The following is a 19,158-nucleotide window of genomic DNA, read 5'->3' on the forward strand; positions in this document are numbered from 1 at the left end:
AGGACACTTTTACTTTTTTTTTTTTTTTTCTTTTTGTTGCTTTTCTGTAGCAAGGGGAGGCTTCAGCAGTTGTCGGCATCACTCCATCCGCTCGTCCACTGTCGTTCATAGGAGGTGTGTTTGTCCGAGTGGACGTGGGAGACGCTGTGGATTTATCTGATCTTACAAGCCATCAGGTTGAGCAGAGCTTTGCTAAACATGACCTGAAGTGTGCCGGCCCCCGAGCAAACGCTGCTGTCACCTTGGCCAACCCGAGCTGTCATGTCTCAGAATGGCCCATGAGAGCTGACAGCTGTGGCGTTCCCAAAACAAATCACTGCTGCGTTTGGTAACACTCTGTGTCCGCGCGATTTAGCCCACCAAGACGAGAGTGGGAGCGGCGGCTGCTAATGCTCTGGCTAATGCACTGCCTGAGTGTGCGCGTATGTGTGTGTGTATGTGTGTGTGTGTGTTCATCTTCTGCTTCTTCTTTGTGAGTGTGTGTTTTTATGTTCACGTGGCTGCGTTTCTCTTTGTTTCACCACCACCTTGTTGAATGGTTCGACATAAGGATGTTCATGTCTCCCTTTGTCTCCCCGCTGCTCTCCGCCTCGCCGTGGCCTTTACCTGCGTTCCCTCTGTTATGTGTGAGCTCACAATGCCTCTCTTTGCGTCATCTAACCGCTACACAGTGGAAAAAGACAAAGAAAAAGAAAAAAAAACACTCAAGGAAAAATCATGGATCAATGCTTGTGAGCCAAAAGCCAGAATTAGAGAAGCTTTTAGATTGTAAAAGTCAAAATCGTTGTCTTTTCTTCTACTAACATACAGTATGGTTAAAGTTACAATATAATATCCCAGTGTTCATGCTTTCTCACCACAAATCCTGTCAATGAATATCAAAAAACTGGATCTTCATTCACCGACGGTTCAGAAGCTGCGTGAAGTGTCATTACAGGTCTTTTCTCTGTAGTTTTTTTCAGAAAAACTTTGTGTTCACAACCTCGACTGAACTGAGCGAGATCAGAGGCGCCGAGGTTAGAGTTCAAGAGTAAATGTTCGTCTTAACTAGACAGCTGATAGAAAATTCACAGTTGAAACAAAATGGAAAAAAAAGAGAAAGGAGCCGAGGCTATGTTTATTGATAAATTTAATGGTAAAGTGGTCTGTGCTAAATGAGGTGTTTTTCTCCTTCTCAACTGTTTTGTGAAAGTGTTGCGCTTTTTAACTGACATTTTTAATGAGCGTGCACACACTCTTGCTCACACACACACACACACACACACACACACGCTCACAAATGAACCTGTCAGACACGGTTTCAACAGAGATTTTTGACTATTTGTTACTGGGCTGTTTTTAGACATCAAACTACAGCAGTTGAGATGTGGCTTCTATTGATGTCATTGTTTTTATGTCACAGTCATTACTGATATATCCTTACCCTGGCTTCTCTTTAAAGGTTTAGCTAAATTTGCCTATTTCCCCCCTCCCTCCCTCCCTTACGAAACCAACGTTTTCATTCAGCCACAGACTTCAACCATGTCTACACTGACTTAAGAGTAGAAACACCTGAACACGTTGCCAGAAATTGTGTTTCATTTCCAAGAAATTTAAAAAGATGGCTTGTGTGCATGTCTTTGCTCCCGTGCTGTGTCTTCCCGCTGCTGCACAGTCACATTTCCACACTGTGCATATCGCAGCGCAACAGACAACAGTGCGCCGATGATGAACCAGGAGATACAGTACACCCTAAGTTGATTTCTCCCGTGTCTTCTCTCATTTCTCAGCAGATGTTTTGACGAGAGGCTTTTGTTCAGCTACACAGATGAACAACAGGAAGGAGGACATGGAGATCTCCTCTCACTACCGTCAGCTCCTCCGAGAGCTCAATGAGCAGAGGCAGCACGGCATCCTCTGTGACGCCTGTGTCATTGTGGACGGAAAGATCTTCAAGGCCCATAAGAACGTCCTCCTGGGCTCCTCACGCTACTTCAAGACTCTTTACTGCCAGGTAAAGGACCGCCAACACCGGGGGGTGGATGGGTCAGGGGATTCGGTTTGAGGGCTTGTTTTTCCTCTCAGATCTTGTGATAGTTGTGTGTTTCAGTTCATAAATCAGTGTCAAAAGTTGTGTTTTCTTGTTGTGTGTACTCCTGTCCTCTATGAGATAAACACACAATGCAACTCTGCTATGAACACTCCTTCTTCCTCACCCTTCAGGTTAAAAAAGGGGCAGAGCCGCACCACCAGACTACTGTCACTCACCTGGACATCGTCACGGCGACGGGCTTCAAAGCCATCCTGGACTTCATGTACTCGGCGCACCTCGCCCTCACCAGTAAGAACGTGATCGAGGTCATGTCGGCCGCCAGCTACCTGCAGATGACGGACATCGTGCAGGCCTGCCACAGCTTCATCAAAGCCGCGCTGGACATCAGCATCCGCTCCGAGATGGCCGACGAGCTGGCCGACTTCGAAATGGGAGCCGTCGCCGCTGCCGGCATAGGTGGAGGAGGGGGCGGCGGTGGTGGCGGTGGTGCAGGTGGAGGAGGAGGAGGAGTGGGTTTAGCGGGAGCAGGGGGTGTTGCAGGAGTGGGTTTAGGAGGAGGAGGCGGAGGGATCGTGGGCATGGCTTCTGAAGCCCTGGCCTCCATCATGTCTGGTCGCAGCACCTCCCCTTGGCTGGCACGGCGCACCAGCCCGGCCAACTCTTCCGGGGACTCGGCCATCGCCAGCTGCCACGAGGGAGGCAGCACGTACGGCAAGGAGGACCAAGAGCCCCCCAAGAGCCACGAGAGCCAGGAGGAAACCTGCCACGACTCCCAGCCCGCTTGGCCGCACGACTACAGGCCCGTCACCGTCAAAGAGGAACAGGTGTCCCCCGCCTCCTCCTCTCATCCTCGGGACACTCCCAGGGGGGCAGCCCAAAGCCAGGGGGAGCAAGGGACCGGGGGCGCTGCCGGAGGAGGCGGAGAGGGGCCGTGGCAACCCCTATCAGGGTCAGGGCGAAGGAAGAACAGGAAGAACAAGGACACAGTCAGACATATTACCCAGCAGGCGGAGAGGAACTGGGACAGAGAGCGGGACAGAGAGAGAGACAGGGACAGTAGGCCTGGATCTCCTCTGCCCTCCATGCTGGCTGTGGCCGGATGGAGCTACAACGGACAGGACATCCCAGGTAAGACCGACAAACCCGCGTCTTCCGCATTTCACCGAGTCCGGACGGGAAGTGCTGCTGCATGTCTTTACACAGCATAAACCAAACTGACATGGTGAAAGCACAGCATGTGTTTTCAGGTCCAAATAGTCTCTTTTTATTGGATTTGTTGGTTACATTATTAGTTTACTGTCACAACAGCAGGTGGAATTAACTTGAACTTGTCTCTCAAAACTGGTGGGATGGAAGCAGGCCAAAAGAAAAAAACAGACCGCCACTTCCATCTTGGAAAAGACTTTGCGGTGCTGATTTGATGACTTTGAGGCTTTAGACACTCTTAGAGTTGCTGCAGTTTCATCGCGTTGGCCTCTACTTAGTTAGTTATCCAGTCATGTAATTAGTGAATGACTGGTGAGATAAAGAGATTAGGATAGGTAATTGGGTGAGAGTGTCATTTCAACACCTAAACAACAGCAGAATCTAATTTATATGTGCTCCTCTCTTTATAAGACTCCCTCTAACCAGCAGGGCAGCGTTTGCAGTGTGTGAGCGATCAAAACCGCTTTGTTGAATGTGCACGGCGCTTCACAATACACGTGTGTTTAATACTCTGAATCCTGTGAGGATATTTCAATGCATGTCAGCCTTCCACACAGTTTACTAGTGTAAAATGGCCTCTTTTTCCTCCTCCGGGGTTGAGATTAGCGAGCTTCTACACTAACGTGTTAGGCCCAAGATGATTATCTCAAATCTTGGAGGTGTGAGGTGAAGCCTGGGTAAATGCAGATGGATAATACAATCCTCTTCTTACAGCAGTTTATGTAACAGACACTCCCACATAAACAAGCGAATGCACACACAAACAAACTCAAGAACGCATATTTATTTTGAGAAAGCCTCTCTTGATCCTCATCCTTGCTGAATTGTCTAACGAATTCTTTTACACTAAAAGTAATGCATAAAAACACACTTACCTGTGTTTTTGTTACTATCTGTACGTGTGTGAGTGAGTGAGTGAGTGTGTGTGTGTGTATGTGTGTGTGTGTGTGCTGTGGGGCCCAAGGCGTTGATAGGTAGATCATTAAAAGTAAGAGAAGCTAATCCTGGGCGCATTAAGGGAGTTGGCTGTGAAATGGGCACACGCGTTACGCAGCGAAAGAAAACAGGATAATTGAATTGACCTGGGTCACTGCACGGATTACCAGCACGTCCTCGCCATCCCAGGCTCCTCCCCCCCCTCCCACCCCCCTCTCTCTCTCTCTCTGGGGTTTAGGGAAGGACCTTCTGGAAAGGGCGAGAGGAGGGAAAGGCAAGAGAGAGTTGGAGATGAGAGGGGTAATGAGAGATAGAGGAAGGGAGAAAAGAAACGAGAGAGGACGGAGCATCCATACAGGCTTGTAAGAGTTTGTCTGTTTAGCTCAAAGTGTCCTAAGCCCCAGATTTTGTGACCGGCAGTCAGGCCTTATTACGGTGCCCGAGTACATCTTGTCTTGAGCCTCAGAGTCACTCAGACACACACGCGCAAAAAACCACAGGCACCCACAAAATAAACGACTCTATTAAGCCTGTTGGCCAGTGTGCGTGCGTCCGCGCTGGGGTAGAAGGTAGAGTTTAAGTCTGGCTCTGTGAGTGGGGCAGCCATTACTGAGAAAGGTGTTTCCTCACCTAAAGGTTAGAGAGGAAGTCTAGTGTAGTGTTGCTAGACACTGGCTGGTATAAAAAACCACCATTTGTGCCCACATTCAACTGGGTTTCACTATTGGTGTCACAGTAGAGAGAGAGGAGAGGAGAGGAGGGGAGGGGGAGGGGTGAGGTGAGGTGGGTGAGGGAGGGAGGGAGAGGCGGCATGTCTTTCTATCATGACATTAAAAACTATTTTGGCCTCTGTCAGTGGGCCGTCCCCGCCATTTAGCAGTAACAAGATCGCGTTACCGACGTGGCTGACGTGTGATGGTGTGTGACAGACTCTATATACAGTACAGCAACAACAACACAACACTGTGTTGAGTCCGTTTGTAGGAGTTGGTTTCTGCGTGTTTAGCTAAGGTTTGTGGGGAGGGGCGGTGGGATGGGGGGGGGTGGTGCTGCTGAACAGGTTTAGTGAGGTCATTATCGAACTGGTAGGGGCTGTGTGTGTGTGTGTGTGTGTGTGTGTGTGTGTGTGTGTGTGATATTTTGGTTGTGGGAGCACTGGGACTGTGCTGTTATTTCTACCATGTGATGTCGTATAGGTTCTCACTATGATCAATAAAGTGGGGATTTTTTTTCTTCTTTTTTCTATTTTTTACTTCGACCAAGTCAGGGGGCAAAAATACCCATGATCTCTGTGGGCTTATGAGAGTTTGTCTTCTTAAATCCTAAGTCTGCTTAAGTCCAGGATTTTGTCACCTGCAGAAGACGATTACCATCAGATGTACAGGCATAGGGAAGAGCCAAGGAATTAGAAAGTCATGGACAATGCTATTTAAAGTTTCTAATTACACCATTTCACAGTGTTGCAATGTAGGCTGGGCAGACAGCAAAGAGCCACTGAGTAGGCAGTTTGGGTTTTTTGGTTCCTGCTTCTGAAAAAAAAACAAAAAATCACTAGCAAACACATAAAATAACGCATAAATTAATTTAAAAAGATGAAAACATGATAATATCCATGTCCACCATGTTCTTTGGAACATTTCTCCAACTCATTTAGGCTTCTCCCATTTGTAGCACCCATGTTTAGGGTGTGTGTGTGTGTGTCCAGTTGTTGGTTTCCATGAGGAGTTATGGTAAGTGTAAAGGAGAAAGGGCACCTTCAGTCTGAGATTAGCTTAATTGCTTCATTCCTTATTGATGAGAACTGCCTAGACACTCACTGTCTCTCTCCCTCCCTCGCTCTCATTCATGTGTGATCGGCGTCCATGCTTTCCTGTTGGAAAATGCCAACATTACATACGACACAGAGGACGGCTGACGGAGGATTTCCGCTGGATTATTCTGTAATATAAGGATAATATACGGCCGTGTAAAGGCTCAGTGTATTACCGCGGAGGCCGTTCCAAAGTGTTTGCATGAAAGTGGCGTGTGCGCGTGTTGACAAACAGCTGCAGGAATTAGGATTTGTCTTCTTTCGATCCCCTTCCCTTGCAAACATCTGCTGTGTTCACTTGATGTCGTTATTGAGGCCACTAAACACTCAACTTACTTTTCCTCTCACTCTCTCTCTCCCAAAGCTTGATCTCACTCCATCTTTTGCTCACCTGACACAAATATTTGATATCTTACATGCGAATTAGGAGAAAAAAAACCGCACCGCTCCAGTGCTCTCCTCATGTCTGTATGTTTTTTTCCTGTTTAATACTATATTAAAGGTGACAATTCTGAGTAGGAGAGTTTTAAATAGTCTCTCCATCTCCTGCCTGCTTATGTCGTAAACCTTCAGATAATTACCTAAAATTATTTTTAGTTTGGCCCCGCTGCTTCTTCCAGACCTGGATTAAAAAGCATCTGCAAATCAAACACGCAGTGTTTTGAAAACTGCAGTCAAGCTTCTTCTTCTTTTTTTTTTCCTAATGATTCGGTGTGTTCATCTTTCATGCATCATGTCAGATTCTCTTCTTGTAATCTGTGTACTGCTGAAATGGTGAGTTGATTAACCAGTTAGTCAGTTTTTGTAAATGATTTATCATTTATCAGGTCACGTCGAGTAAAAAAATGTCCAACGTTATACGTTGTATGACAGCATCTTGTCACTATGTGAGGATGGTTTCAGCTCTTGGTTCTATAAAACAAACTGAAGACACCTGAGATGAAGATTTCTTTTCTTTTTTTATGAACTTCTGATACTTAATATAGAAAACTATAAATGGATTAATTTAAAAAATAATCATCAAGACTATTCATAAAAAATAATCATAGTGTTCAGCTGTAATTCCCTGCTTTCTTTTTATATCTTAACAAAATACCCTGAACTATGGGCTACCCTCCCTCAACAAATCCCAAACATGCTTTGTTCACCTGTGACACCGTATTTTCAATAGATCTACATGCATCTGCAGTATATAATCACATAAAGCCATTGATTGTTCCCATCTGTAAATGTGTCATTTAGACCTTAAGGGCTGCAGCCTCTGTCATTTCAACATTTCCAACATTTTCTCTACCTTCACCTACGTGTTGTTTATGTTATTAAAGCAGGTCTCACTTCTTTAACAGACAGGTCAGAGTTCAGCCGCTCCCTGGCACCTTCACTCTCAGATTGAGAAGAAGCCTGAGCTGGTGAAAACATGAGTTAACCACTGATTTCTTTCCTACTTCCTTTATACTTGGGGCAAACATCAACTTGATCTTTATCCCACATAATAACGGCACTGGAAACACTTTTTGTTAGTTTTCTCTTTTTGCTGGTATTAAAACACACACACACACGCACACAAACACACACAAACATGATGACCTTTAGTGGCAGCTTGGGGGATTTTGGCAATCCGGTACATGGCCGGTATGATGTACGTACACACATACACACACTCACACGCACACACACAGCTTAGAGCATCTGATTATGAAGACGTGAACAGTTCAATCACACGTGGGCTGTTCTTTCCATTTCCCTCTAGCTGTTGCACATTGATTACATCGAATATCTTTTTTGAAATCCAACATCTTTATCTGACTCTCTTCCTTTCTGCTCTGCAGCCTCAGAGTTCCCCTCCTCAACCAGTAATACACACATGCTCAGAGAGAGAGAGAGAGAGACACACTTTCACACACATGCCCACAGAGACGTACTAAAAAAAAAAAAGTGAAATAATCTTTCCGTAGAACCCCGTCCTGTTTATTCCTGTGAGCTTGGCAGTGCTGCAGTTAGCGCTGCATGTTTTGGCTTGTTTGAGTTCAGACCTTCATCCTGCTGCGGAGCCGCTCGGACTCTGTCGGGGCCCCCAGACCGCCACTCTAAAGATTGCCCTCTAGTTTGCACTTGCACATAAACTTTCTCTCTCTCTTCCTCTTTTCTCTCTCTCTGTCTCTCTCTCTCTCTCTCTCTCTCTCTCTCTCCGTGCGCTCCTCTCCCCAAAGTCTCGGCAGTCTAAAGGTGAACACTTGAAATAATGAATCGGATCCCCCTTTCGCCCCCTTCCTCTCTGTATTCCAGTTAAGACTCTCCCCATAGTATTTGCACTTCATTAAACTTGAAATAGGTTTAATATTTAAAACACCGTGAACAGATTTCAACCCCCTCACCCCTCGCACACCTCTCTACTTTTTCCTCTCCCTTCCATCCTCACTCCTGGTTTAATAATCTACTCTCATATTTCCTCCCTAATTCACTCCTCCTTCATTAAAAACCAAAATAGGTTTAATATTTCAGACTGTGTGGACTTAATTTTGAACCCCTTTCTTCATGGCTTGGTGCTTGACACACTATGGGCTAGACAACTACATCGTCTCTTCCCCCCTTCTGTCCACGTCTATCTCTTTTCAATTCTTTTCTGCAGCCCCTGGTTCATCTTCCTCACTTTTTACACAGTCAGTCTATTATCAACTCTGTCTCACACTGTCTTTGTACTCCAGGCCTCTCTCTCTCTCTCCCTCTCTCTCTCTCTCTGTGTGTCTCACTCTGTCTCCCCCACCCCCTGTTTGCTCTGCCTCTTTGTCCTCTGACTGCACAGATGCTTTCAGCCCTTTCCTCCCACCCTATTGACTTTTGTGGCCTGCTCACCCCACCTCCCTCAGTTTCCCCTGCTCCCCTCCATCCTCCTCTTCCCCTTTTTGTCCCCTTCTACCACACACACACACACACACACACGTATACATGCACACTCATTTCCCCCCTCAGTTTCTCAGTTGTATGTTGTAACAGGGGTTGACTGTTTTTCTTTTTTGTTCTGAGAGTTGTGATGGAAAATTCAAATATCTCTCCTCTCCTCTCTCCCCCTTTTTCATCTCTGTCTTTCTCTCTCATGTCAACCTCCTGGTCGGTCGGCCCCCACTAGATTGAAAAAAAAAAAAAAAAAAAAAAGTTCCATTATCACCGTGGAAACCAATCATTTCTCACCGCCCACCAGCCATCTTTGTCATATGACCTCACATCCTGCTGGACATTATGGGCAGTCCACCAGCTAAAAGCCCCTCTTCCTACTCCACAACGCCATCACACCACACCACACCACACCACACACACACATTCACACAATTTTTCACACTCTTGCTGTCTGTCTTTTTCTCTTGCAGCTCCCGCTCCCTCTCTCTCTCCCAGTTCTCTATACTGACACCTGCTCTATTTATAATTCTCTGGCTTTAAAAGAGCCATTTTGGACAGGAAACTGCCCCCCACCCCACTCCTGACCAGGGCTTTTTTCCAAAATGTCAGCACCCCCACTTCTCCACCTCCTGCCCCTGGAACAGGCCCGGAGAAAGATTGCTAGGTGGAGAAGAGGAGGAGGAGGAGGAGGAGGAGGAGTGTGTATGTGTTTGTAGGGGTTAAAGATTAGCCATCCCTCCCTGAGTGCACCTGGGTTGGGCCCATGTGTGTGTGCTTTAGTCGGCCATGGCCCACACACATACTGTACACACTCACCCACTAACTTGCACACAAGTATATAAACACATGCATAGCACCTGAAAATGTCCTATAAAATATGTGCACAATGTAATCGTACATTTAACTTTAAATTTATGTGGTCAAACTCTGTCTACGCGCACATAGACACGCACACATCTCTTTGGCATTGATCGTTCTGGTCTAAGAATTAAACTACCCAGAATGCATCCTGACAGGATGTCCTGTTGGCACAGTGTAGGGGTGGGTGGGTCAGGAGGTTTCTGTGGTTGAACATTCACAGCAGTACCCCTCCACAGCTAAGAACCACCCCCCACATACCGACACACTTCAAACTCCATCACATACCCCAAATGTACCATACACAGGTATATTAATGGTTGTGGTTAACGTTGTAGGTCAAACACACACACACAGACACACTCACACACACCTATATTCAGACACACCCACCAGCCTCTGTTACTCAGCACAGTAACACTATAACTCAGTTATTCCCATGCTCAATTTCATCTTTTAATGGCTTGTCTCACTTAGCTTCTAACTTTCCAAAATATGTCTAAATAAAGCAGCCTGGTGAAAACTGTTTTTCAAAATAACATTAATGCAAAATAATGTGGGTTTTTTTTTTTACTTTCTCAGAGAGTTTGAGTATAGCTTGTAAGTAGGTTCATAATCAGCAGCACATTTGGGTTTCACTTTTTCTTACTGGAAGCACTGTTGAATCCAGATGTTTTCAAAGTGTGACCCTGTGGGCCCTCCCTTAGACAAAACTGAGACACCTGTGTCTTGTCTTACTTCTACTGGCGGAATAATCTTGGTCTTTGTTTTGAAACTACAGTTTCCATGATGCTTTGGGAGCTGTAACAGGAAGTTTATTGTACCCATGTTGGCAACTAGTTAGCTGTGGGCTAAAAGCTGTGTTATGGCTTATTCATTGGCATATTTTTGGCAAATTGGCAGCATTAAAGCCATGCTGAATTAGCTTTTAGCACTTCCTGTTTGTAATGTACCCATAGCTGTACAGACAGCCATCGCTGGATTATTTTAATACTGAAGAAAGCTTTTAAAATGTGACGATTCTCAAGCAAGTTCTGGTCAATTAGCAAATTAACTGATATTAAATTGTATTAGTTATTTGAAGTAATTATAACCAGAGATAGTGTAAGTCACTCTGAACCTAAGAATATGTGTATCTCACATGTACAGTATGTGGGTTCAGATTGGATTTATTACAGGCAGAGAATGACTTTTGATACACATTTCAGTAATCGGGCACTATTGCCTCAGGGCTCATCCCTCAGTCTGGGCCCCTCCTTCAACTCTCCCCTCACAGTTTGAAAATCCATTGGTTCCCAATCTGGGGGTCAGAGGGGTCCCAAGATGAATAACAGGAAGGGAAATTTGAAATTAGTCTCAGACTTTTCCCTTTGTTTGTGGTCATTCTTCTGAAAGCCTTTTAGAAGAATTCAAATAAAACACTCCCAGAAGGAAAAGAAACTCTGGCTGCCTCTGATCTCTTAAGAGGAACCTGTTTCACCTACTGTACAGTAAACTGTGGCGATTAGGAAACATGAAAACAACTTTTGGTATACCTGGTGACCTAAGATCTTGTGAAAATGACTTATTAAAAAAAAAAAAAAAAAAGATGAAGGTACTTTCACAGAAAATCTGAAGGGGGAAAAAATGATGAGCCTTACGTGCGAGGAAAAACCTCCTCCTCTTCAGTGGGAGATCCCTCTCTTTTGGAGATATGAGATGGAGATGTGATGTGAGCCTCTCTCCTCCAGTGATCTGATAGCCAGTAATGGGCCCTGTAGCCGTGAGCCTGGCAGCACCGCTCACTGTGGCTTATGTGTCACACTGTACCAAGCATTCACCAAGAGTTAGTCGAGCACAAGCAGCCGGGATATTGAGACTATTTAAGTGTGTGTGTGTGTGTGGGGGGCAGAGAGAGAGAGAGAGAGAGGGGCAGACATATACAGTGGCAGACTGACTGACAAGGAGAAGCAGAAACAGTAACTTTCGTGAAGAGTTTAACCTGAAAAAAAAAAAAAGAAGTGTTTCACAGTAAGCTCGTGGCTGGATCGGCGCTCGCTTTCTCTCTCATTTTCAGTCAACCTGAAGTTCCCCTTTCCCGGTCTGTTTATTTTAGAAAGGTGGCTTTGTTCTATTTACCGTACCCACTCCCTCTGCGGCCTCTACCCCCATCAGCGTCAGACCAGTTAGAGAAGGGGAGCGAGGAGGAGGAGGAGGAGGAGGAGGAGGAATAGGTGGTGGGGGAGAGGAGGGTGGGTGCATGATGTTTGGACAAACGGACAACCCGAACAGGATATAGAGGTCTACAGCCTGTGGGTGTGTCGGTTTGGCCGAGGCACAGCTCGCGCACAAACACACACGGGCGTGCGCACACATACACGAACACACAATCGTGGGAGTGTTCCCGCTGGAGGGCAAAGTCTCCCTTCCTCTTATACATTCATTCTCTCCCTTCCCCTCCTTCCCTTCACCCCCCCTCCCCCCTTTTCACCGTCACACCCCTCCACACCTCCTTCCTTTTAGACCTCTCTTTCTCCTTCATCCTTCATTCCTTCTCTTGTGACACCCACCCTCCTCCTCCTCTCCTCCTCTTGAAAAGAGGAAAAAAAGAAAGTGTTAAAGATACAGAAGAGTTGGCCAACAGCAATGAGAAACTAGGAGGGTGAGGCCAAAATCACCACAGGGGACAATTATGGCTTGGGCTGTGTACATACAAGTGTGTGTGTGTGTGTGCGTGCGTGTGTGTAGTTGTGTGTGGTTCTTTTTGGGTTTGATAGTTATAGAGGCGTTGAAGACAGTCCTGGAAGCCACTATCTGTCCTTCACAAGTATTTGTCCCCTCCTTCTTCTCTCCTCTATCCCTCCTTCCCTCTGTCTGTTTGGACCTTCCTCTCCATTAAGTCAGTTCATGCTGTCACTTCTGTTTTCACTCATCACACACACACACACACACACACACACACTGGAGCTACAGTCACTCCTTGTGTACAGTATGTGAGTGTGTCTGTTGTTTCACATTGAGTATATGGGCTGAAATAAACGCCGGGCTGTGGGTTAAACTTCCTCCTCATCAGCAGGATCTGTGTTTATTTGTTGTGTAAAACTGGAACTTCCAGGTCCTGCCCCAAAAGTAAAAAGAAAAATCATACTGACGTTTACAGTATAATGATGCAAATTACTAAAGAAAAATCCCAGCCCTTCAACATGACTTTTATCAACAGCATCTCATGTGATTGATGACTATCAGAGCTGTTTTTTGAGCAACATGTTGTTGCCAGTTTGATTTTAGTGTTTTTATCGTGGCCTTCGACGTACACCATTTCCCCAAAAAAAAAGACGAGACCTTCAGGGGTTACAGGTCACCAACCTGACACACTGAGACCAGTCAAGTGTGAGCTATGAAAATGGACTTACCCAGACATGACTATTACAATTCTTTTTTTTATTATATTATGTGAGGAAGGCGACGATTTGAAAGGGGTCGCCCCCACAGTGATGAACCCACAGAGAATTACCACCAGACTCACTGTTTGGTTTTATTCAGGCCACAGCTGCTCTGACTTGTTTCACTGAAAACATCTGTTTTAAAAGCTCTTAAACTAAACCCTCTCCACTCTTCTTGCCCCGTCTTAATGGCAGACAGGCAAAGTTAGCAACTAGCTTGGTGAGCACAGCGAAGCATTAACATGCTCACACACTCAGGTATTTCCCTTTGGAAACTAAGTGGATACTGAAAACATCTCCAAACAGAGAGTGGATATTGGACTTGCGTTGGCCCAGGTTGCCTTGAACACAACTTCAAATGAATGTTAATGTTGCTCCATGTCTGCTGGATGTGTAAATACTGTAGGCAGCTATTTGCTAACAAGTTCACTGTATCAACTGAAAGGGAGATAATAGTTCATGTCAGTTGAGTGTTGCTTTGTGGTGTTTTCACTGACCCAACAAAAAACAACAACATCAAGCATAAAGACAATCCCAGAGGCTTTAAAAGAGGTAAATACACTGGGAATGATAAGGGAGAAACTTGCAGGATCACCTGTAATACAGACGTTTGCCAACCTGAGAAACACTGTAACTGTTGTTTCTTGAATACTAATTGTTGTTCACTTTTTTTTTTTTTTTTGTTAAATTACAATAGGTTCACATTTTAAAAGAACTCCTCAGGAATATGTTTCACTCTGAGATGGATGAAAGACGTGAACAGAGGCTGCACTGAGCTATAGAAGCTGGAACAGCAGCTTTAGTCCGGCACTTTCTTCCGTTTAATTCTGCTCTTTTTTTGATCAAGACGATTCGTAAAAGCAGGCCAAACTCTCCTTTGTTCCCTGACTCTCCACCAACCCCTTTGCCCCAGATCACCTGCCTGCCTGCCCGTACGCTGCATTGTTTCCACCTTCCTCCACCTCTCTTCCTCCTCACTACCCTCATACAATCAAGTAGCAGCATGCAAAGAATAACTTCATCTTGATCTCCTTTCCACTCTCTCTATCTGTCTTCACCCCCCATCTCTTTTCCTCGTAAGTCAGTATCTCTGAATCTAAAATGGGTCATGGGCTCATTTCAGGTGGGACCTCCCACAACAGGGGTGCCCGTAGGTTTTCCTTTTTTTCTTTTTTGTATTAACACTAATTCCCCAGTTGAGACTACACCTGACCTAAGTTGAGGGGGGGGGGGGGGATTATGTGAATTCAGAGTAAGTGAGAGAGACTCCTTCAGTGGTGGAAGGTGACGGCTGTTCAGAGTAGTAAAAGAGGACTTTAGAGTTTTGTCCTAAGAGTGTGTGTGTCTGTCTGTCTGTGTGTGTGTGTGGGAAAGCATGCGAGACAGATAGAGAGAGAGAATGTGTGTTTGCATGTGTATATGGTGTAATTGTCTGTGACCCTGGCAGGTTTTTTCTTCTTTTTGCGGTGAGACCGTTTGGCCTTCCCATAGTTGCTCCAGCCTCAGAGAGACATCCAGCTTCAAGGTTTATTGTGTTTCTGTGAGAAGACGTGTATGTATGTGTATGTGTGTGTGTGTGTGTGTGTGTGTGTGTGTGTTTGTAGTGCAGGAGAGGGGAATAGGGAGCGATGGGGGTTAGAGGTGGCTTTGATAGCGCTGGACACCCAGACCCATCTGCCCTCCTCCTCCTCCCCACCCTCTCTGCCCCCCCCTCCATACTTCTGTGTTCAGACCTTGATAAGTGGAGCCGGAGTCTGTGGGGGTCAGGGATTCCTGTCTGGCACAAACACGCACATACACATAGAAACACACACACACACACACACACACACACACACACACACAGGGATCCGCCCGCTCTTACATTCCTGTGTCCGACTAAGGAAGCAGCCTAGCCGTCTTCCCCTCCACTCCCAAATTATCCCCTTCTCCTAAAGTCACTGCATACTTATCACACGCCTCTCTACCTCTCTCTTCCATTCTGACTCATACAGTACATACCTCCTCTATCTATCTACCGTCTTTTCGTCCTCTCCATCTCTCCACCGAGAACACTGCAAACAGCGCGTTGAATCATCTCGTAGTGAATCGTAAAATGTTGTATTGGAGCAAGTGAAAAAAGATCTGGCAGCACAGTGCGATAATGTCACCTTTTTTTTCTTTCTTTTTTTCTTTTTTTTTTTGTTGCAGTGCGAATCATGTTTAAAAAAACATGATTGTGTTGTATTGTGAATTATTACACCAGAAGCTCCAGTGGAAATCTTAGTATTGTATAACCACATATTTCATTTTATAGTGAAAAGTGAACTTCAGAGACAGAAGCTTACATTTTTCCGCTGCTCATCTGTCCCCCCGTCGCTGTGGGGGGTTGTATTTGATCACACCTTTTTTTTTTCAGCCTTTTGCTCATTGCTTGAACTCACATGCTCTCAACTTTTTCCCTTTGCCCCTTCTCTCCCTTTTATCCTCTTATCGCTCTCTCTTTTTTCCCCCTCCCGTTTTTTTTGCTATCTGACTCTGTTTATATCTTTTGCCCCTTTCTCTCCCTCCCTCCTTCTCTGTGTTCCTCCCTCCCTTTCAGGGGTGTGTTACAGGGGTTAGGGAGAGGTCATGTGGTCTCACGCTGCCCTTCTCTCTAATGGCTTCTTAATGAGAGAGTCAGAGAGAGGGAGAGAGGAGCAGTTTTGAGAAGCGGGGTGAGATATCAGCAGTTCTGCTCAGGGCACGGACTCTGTGTGTGTGTGTGTGTGTGTGTGTGTGTGTGTGTGTGTGTGCACGTGAGGTTGTGTGTACTACATTTGTGCGTGTGTATTCATGTGCCCGCGCTATTTGACTGACCCCTTGCTCCATGGCGAGCCCTCTCCGAGCTCTACGTTCCTCTCTCCGGGGGAAAGAGGAAATGACACGTTCGTAGCCTTGAATAAGCAGCGCGGCTCGTCACACGCTTCGTCCACTGGGTCTGTGGCTCTGGGTGGGTGGGAGATGATGCAGAGGTGAGGGAAAAGGAGGGGTGTGAGCGTGCATGTGTGTGTGTGTGTGGGGGGGGGGGGGTAGTAGCCTGCTCTTTAATTTGCACAGCTTTTGCTGATTTGATCATAAGCAATTAATCTCAGTGGTTCAGCTCGGCTGCAGAGGGGGAAGAGAAGATGAACAGTCCTCCACAGCCTGTGTCCCTGGCTGTGGTTTCCCCCTCTGTTCATGCACTGTGATTACTACTATTCTTACCTCTTATACTCATATCATAGAGGGGCCATGCTGTGGCAATTGTGTCTCTTGTCACACATGATATCCCCCTGCAGAAACAGTGTGGTTTCCCTAGTAATTTTTGGATTTGCAGACAAGTACAGCTTTTAAAGCTCCAGCTCTGATGTCTTTTAGAATTACAGTGTGTTTCAAAAGGTTTTTTTTTTTACGAGCCTCCCGAGGTCATGAAACACATTCATCACTTACTGCAATTTGTAAAGTAAATAAGTTGATGATCAAAACTAATAAAATCAAACTTGGATTCTCATGATCAGTGGGCATCGTCAGCTCCGTGTTGGCTGCCGCGCCGGAGCTCTGATTATGGAATTAAAGCCGCGTGAATCGAGGTCGTCGTCTATTCCGGTGGCATCTTCGCAGGCTTTGGACCGGCTGAGAGGCTCACGGAGCGGTGTGAGGTTCAAGGTCCAGATCCGTCCTGCCCTGGTCTTGACACCCGTCCAACTTTTATCAGCTCAGGGGTGACACAGATCTCCACTGATCCACTAACATTAAGCTCGCAGCTTGCACAGGTTTGGCTCCCTCATCCACGTCTCATTTGTCTCACTTCCTTCCTCTGTTTAACCCTTCGCTCTGTTCCCTCTCTTTGACCCACACATCTGTGCTACGGCGCAAACACTGCGACTCGTTCCTTCACTCTCCCTCTCCCTCTCTCTGACCACCTTCTCTGCCAGTTTTCCATCTCCCTCTGTATCTCCCTCGTCCTTGCTTTTCCTCTCCATGGCACCGTACTCCTCCCATGCTGAGGCCAGAGCTCTCTCCATTGTTGGAGGCAGGTTGCCAAGGATACAAGCACAGAGAGGCACAGTCTTAATGTTATGAGATGGGAGAGATGAGCAGAGAGAGGGGGCAATAGCCTCTCTGGTCACTGGGCAGCCCGACAACAATGCTAATGCTCTGCAGAGAACACGTAGCACCCCCTGCTCACCACTCAGTGGAGCGTCCCTCTGTGAATAGAGCACAGTGACATTGACTGTCGGTGGAGGAACCTCTTGTACCGGTCACCTGCTCTCTGCTCACCTGTTGTGAGTGTAGTGTATGATTGTGGTGTGTTTTTTTGTACATCTGTCAGGCTCCCCGCTTGATGGTGGTTCTCCAGAGGTCGGATTAGAAAGATGTTTGTTCATCTATATAATAAAAAAAGAAAAAAGAAAAGAAAAGCCAGATAATCAAAGCTGAAAATTAATTAATAATTGACATATTTAATGATGCTGCACATTAGCCTACAACAGGGGTGTCAAACTCATTTTAGTTCAGGGGCCACATTCAGCGCAATTTGATCTCAAGTGGGCCAGACCAGATAAAATAAGAGCATAATAACCTATAAATAACAAGAACTCTAAACTTTTCTTTTTGCTCTAGTGCAAACAAGTACATTATTAAGATATTTACAGTATATTATTTATCCTTTGACAAAAAATATTATGAACGAACAAATTTCCTGAGAAAAACATTTGCAGCTTCGGCGATATTATGCCTCTTCTGTCTTTAATATGATTTTCATATTTGGCAAATGGATCCCGCGGGCCAGATTGGACCCTCTGGCGGGCCGGTTTTGGCCCAAGGGCCGCATGTTTGACACCCCTGGCCTACAACAACTATTTCAACCTCGCACCTTTGTTGGTTAGTTTTCCCTGACTCCAAATGTGGAATAATCCTGAAGGCTTTGGTGAATGACCCTCCTAACTAAAAATGTCAAAGTGTCAGTAGGTTAAGACCTCCAATATGTAAGAAGGAGGAATCGCGTCAAATCAGTATTTAGCGACGAAAGAAGATTTTAGCCACTTGAATTTGATTCATCTTAAAAATTGAATGAAAATAGAAGATAATCAAAGCTGAAAATCAATTGATTACATTAGAATTCTTTAAAGGTCTTGTTTTTGAGATACGTTGACATATTTCTACAACCATTTCAACCTTGCACCTTTGTTGGTTAGTTTTCCCTGACTCTAAGTGGAATAATCCTGAAGGCTTTGTCAAACTCACGACCCTCCTATTAAATGTCAAAGTGTCAGTAGGTTAAGACCTCCAATTATGTAAGAAGGAGGAATGGCGTCAAACCAGTATTTAGTGATGAATGAAGATTTTAGCCACTTGAATTTGATTCATCTTAAAAATCTAATGAAATTAAAAGACATATAAACCTTTTTTTATAGAGACATGCAAGAGTGAAAAGCGGCGTTTCACTGCCCTCCCTGGTGGAAAAGTTTCAAATCTGTCTTGGCTCTGACCACACCCAGCAGTGATGTTAAGATGTAACGGAGTGCACGACATGAAAGAAAGACGAGAATGTAAATCCCTGAGGGGGGGCAGGAGAAACAAGATTTTCAGGGGTTGTTACAGTCTAAAAGGATTTGATGCTTATATGCCTTATATACGCAAATGGATGCAAACATACAGTAAACACGCAGATAGATGCACACACGGCTCCGTGCATGCGTGCGCTTGTACATTTTTTTGTAGGCGTAATTTACATCACACAGTCGAGGTGTCAAGTGGAGATTTCGATGCTTAATAGCGCAAAATATAAACCGTGTTTCGTCACCAATGTCTGCCTCAGTGAACACATTTTACATTTTATGTGTCTTAACATGTGGTTTATCTGTTTTATAGTTTCATCATCCGCTCCAGAACGTCCAGCTGGAAATATTTAGATTTTTTCGCCAACTTTGTTTGCTTGTTAAACTCGTCCTTAAATTCATTTCCAGGGAGCAGTAAAGGAGTCATTCTGGCTGCGT

The 19,158-nt window shown here is 45.4% G+C and overlaps 1 protein-coding gene across 5 annotated transcripts in view; it reads left to right on the forward strand.

The window, feature by feature from the left end:
* Positions 1-19,158, forward strand: part of zbtb46 (zinc finger and BTB domain containing 46) — a 61,937-nt gene that overhangs the window by 19,358 nt on the left and 23,421 nt on the right. For 3 of the 5 annotated variants that reach the window (XM_085782246.1, XM_085782249.1, XM_085782248.1), the window contains exons 2-3: positions 1,770-1,993; positions 2,203-3,160. In XM_085782246.1, coding sequence (XP_085638372.1) covers positions 1,808-1,993; positions 2,203-3,160 — 1,144 coding nt within the window. In that variant the 5' untranslated portion in view covers positions 1,770-1,807. The remainder of the gene's footprint in view (positions 1-1,769; positions 1,994-2,202; positions 3,161-19,158) is intronic. The other 2 variants (XM_085782251.1, XM_085782247.1) reach the window with 1 other exon arrangement.

Source organism: Trachurus japonicus, chromosome 7 (genome assembly GCF_045865225.1).
Source record: "Trachurus japonicus isolate A0001 chromosome 7, Traja_1.0".
In the NCBI taxonomy this organism is placed as follows: domain Eukaryota; kingdom Metazoa; phylum Chordata; class Actinopteri; order Carangiformes; family Carangidae; genus Trachurus; species Trachurus japonicus.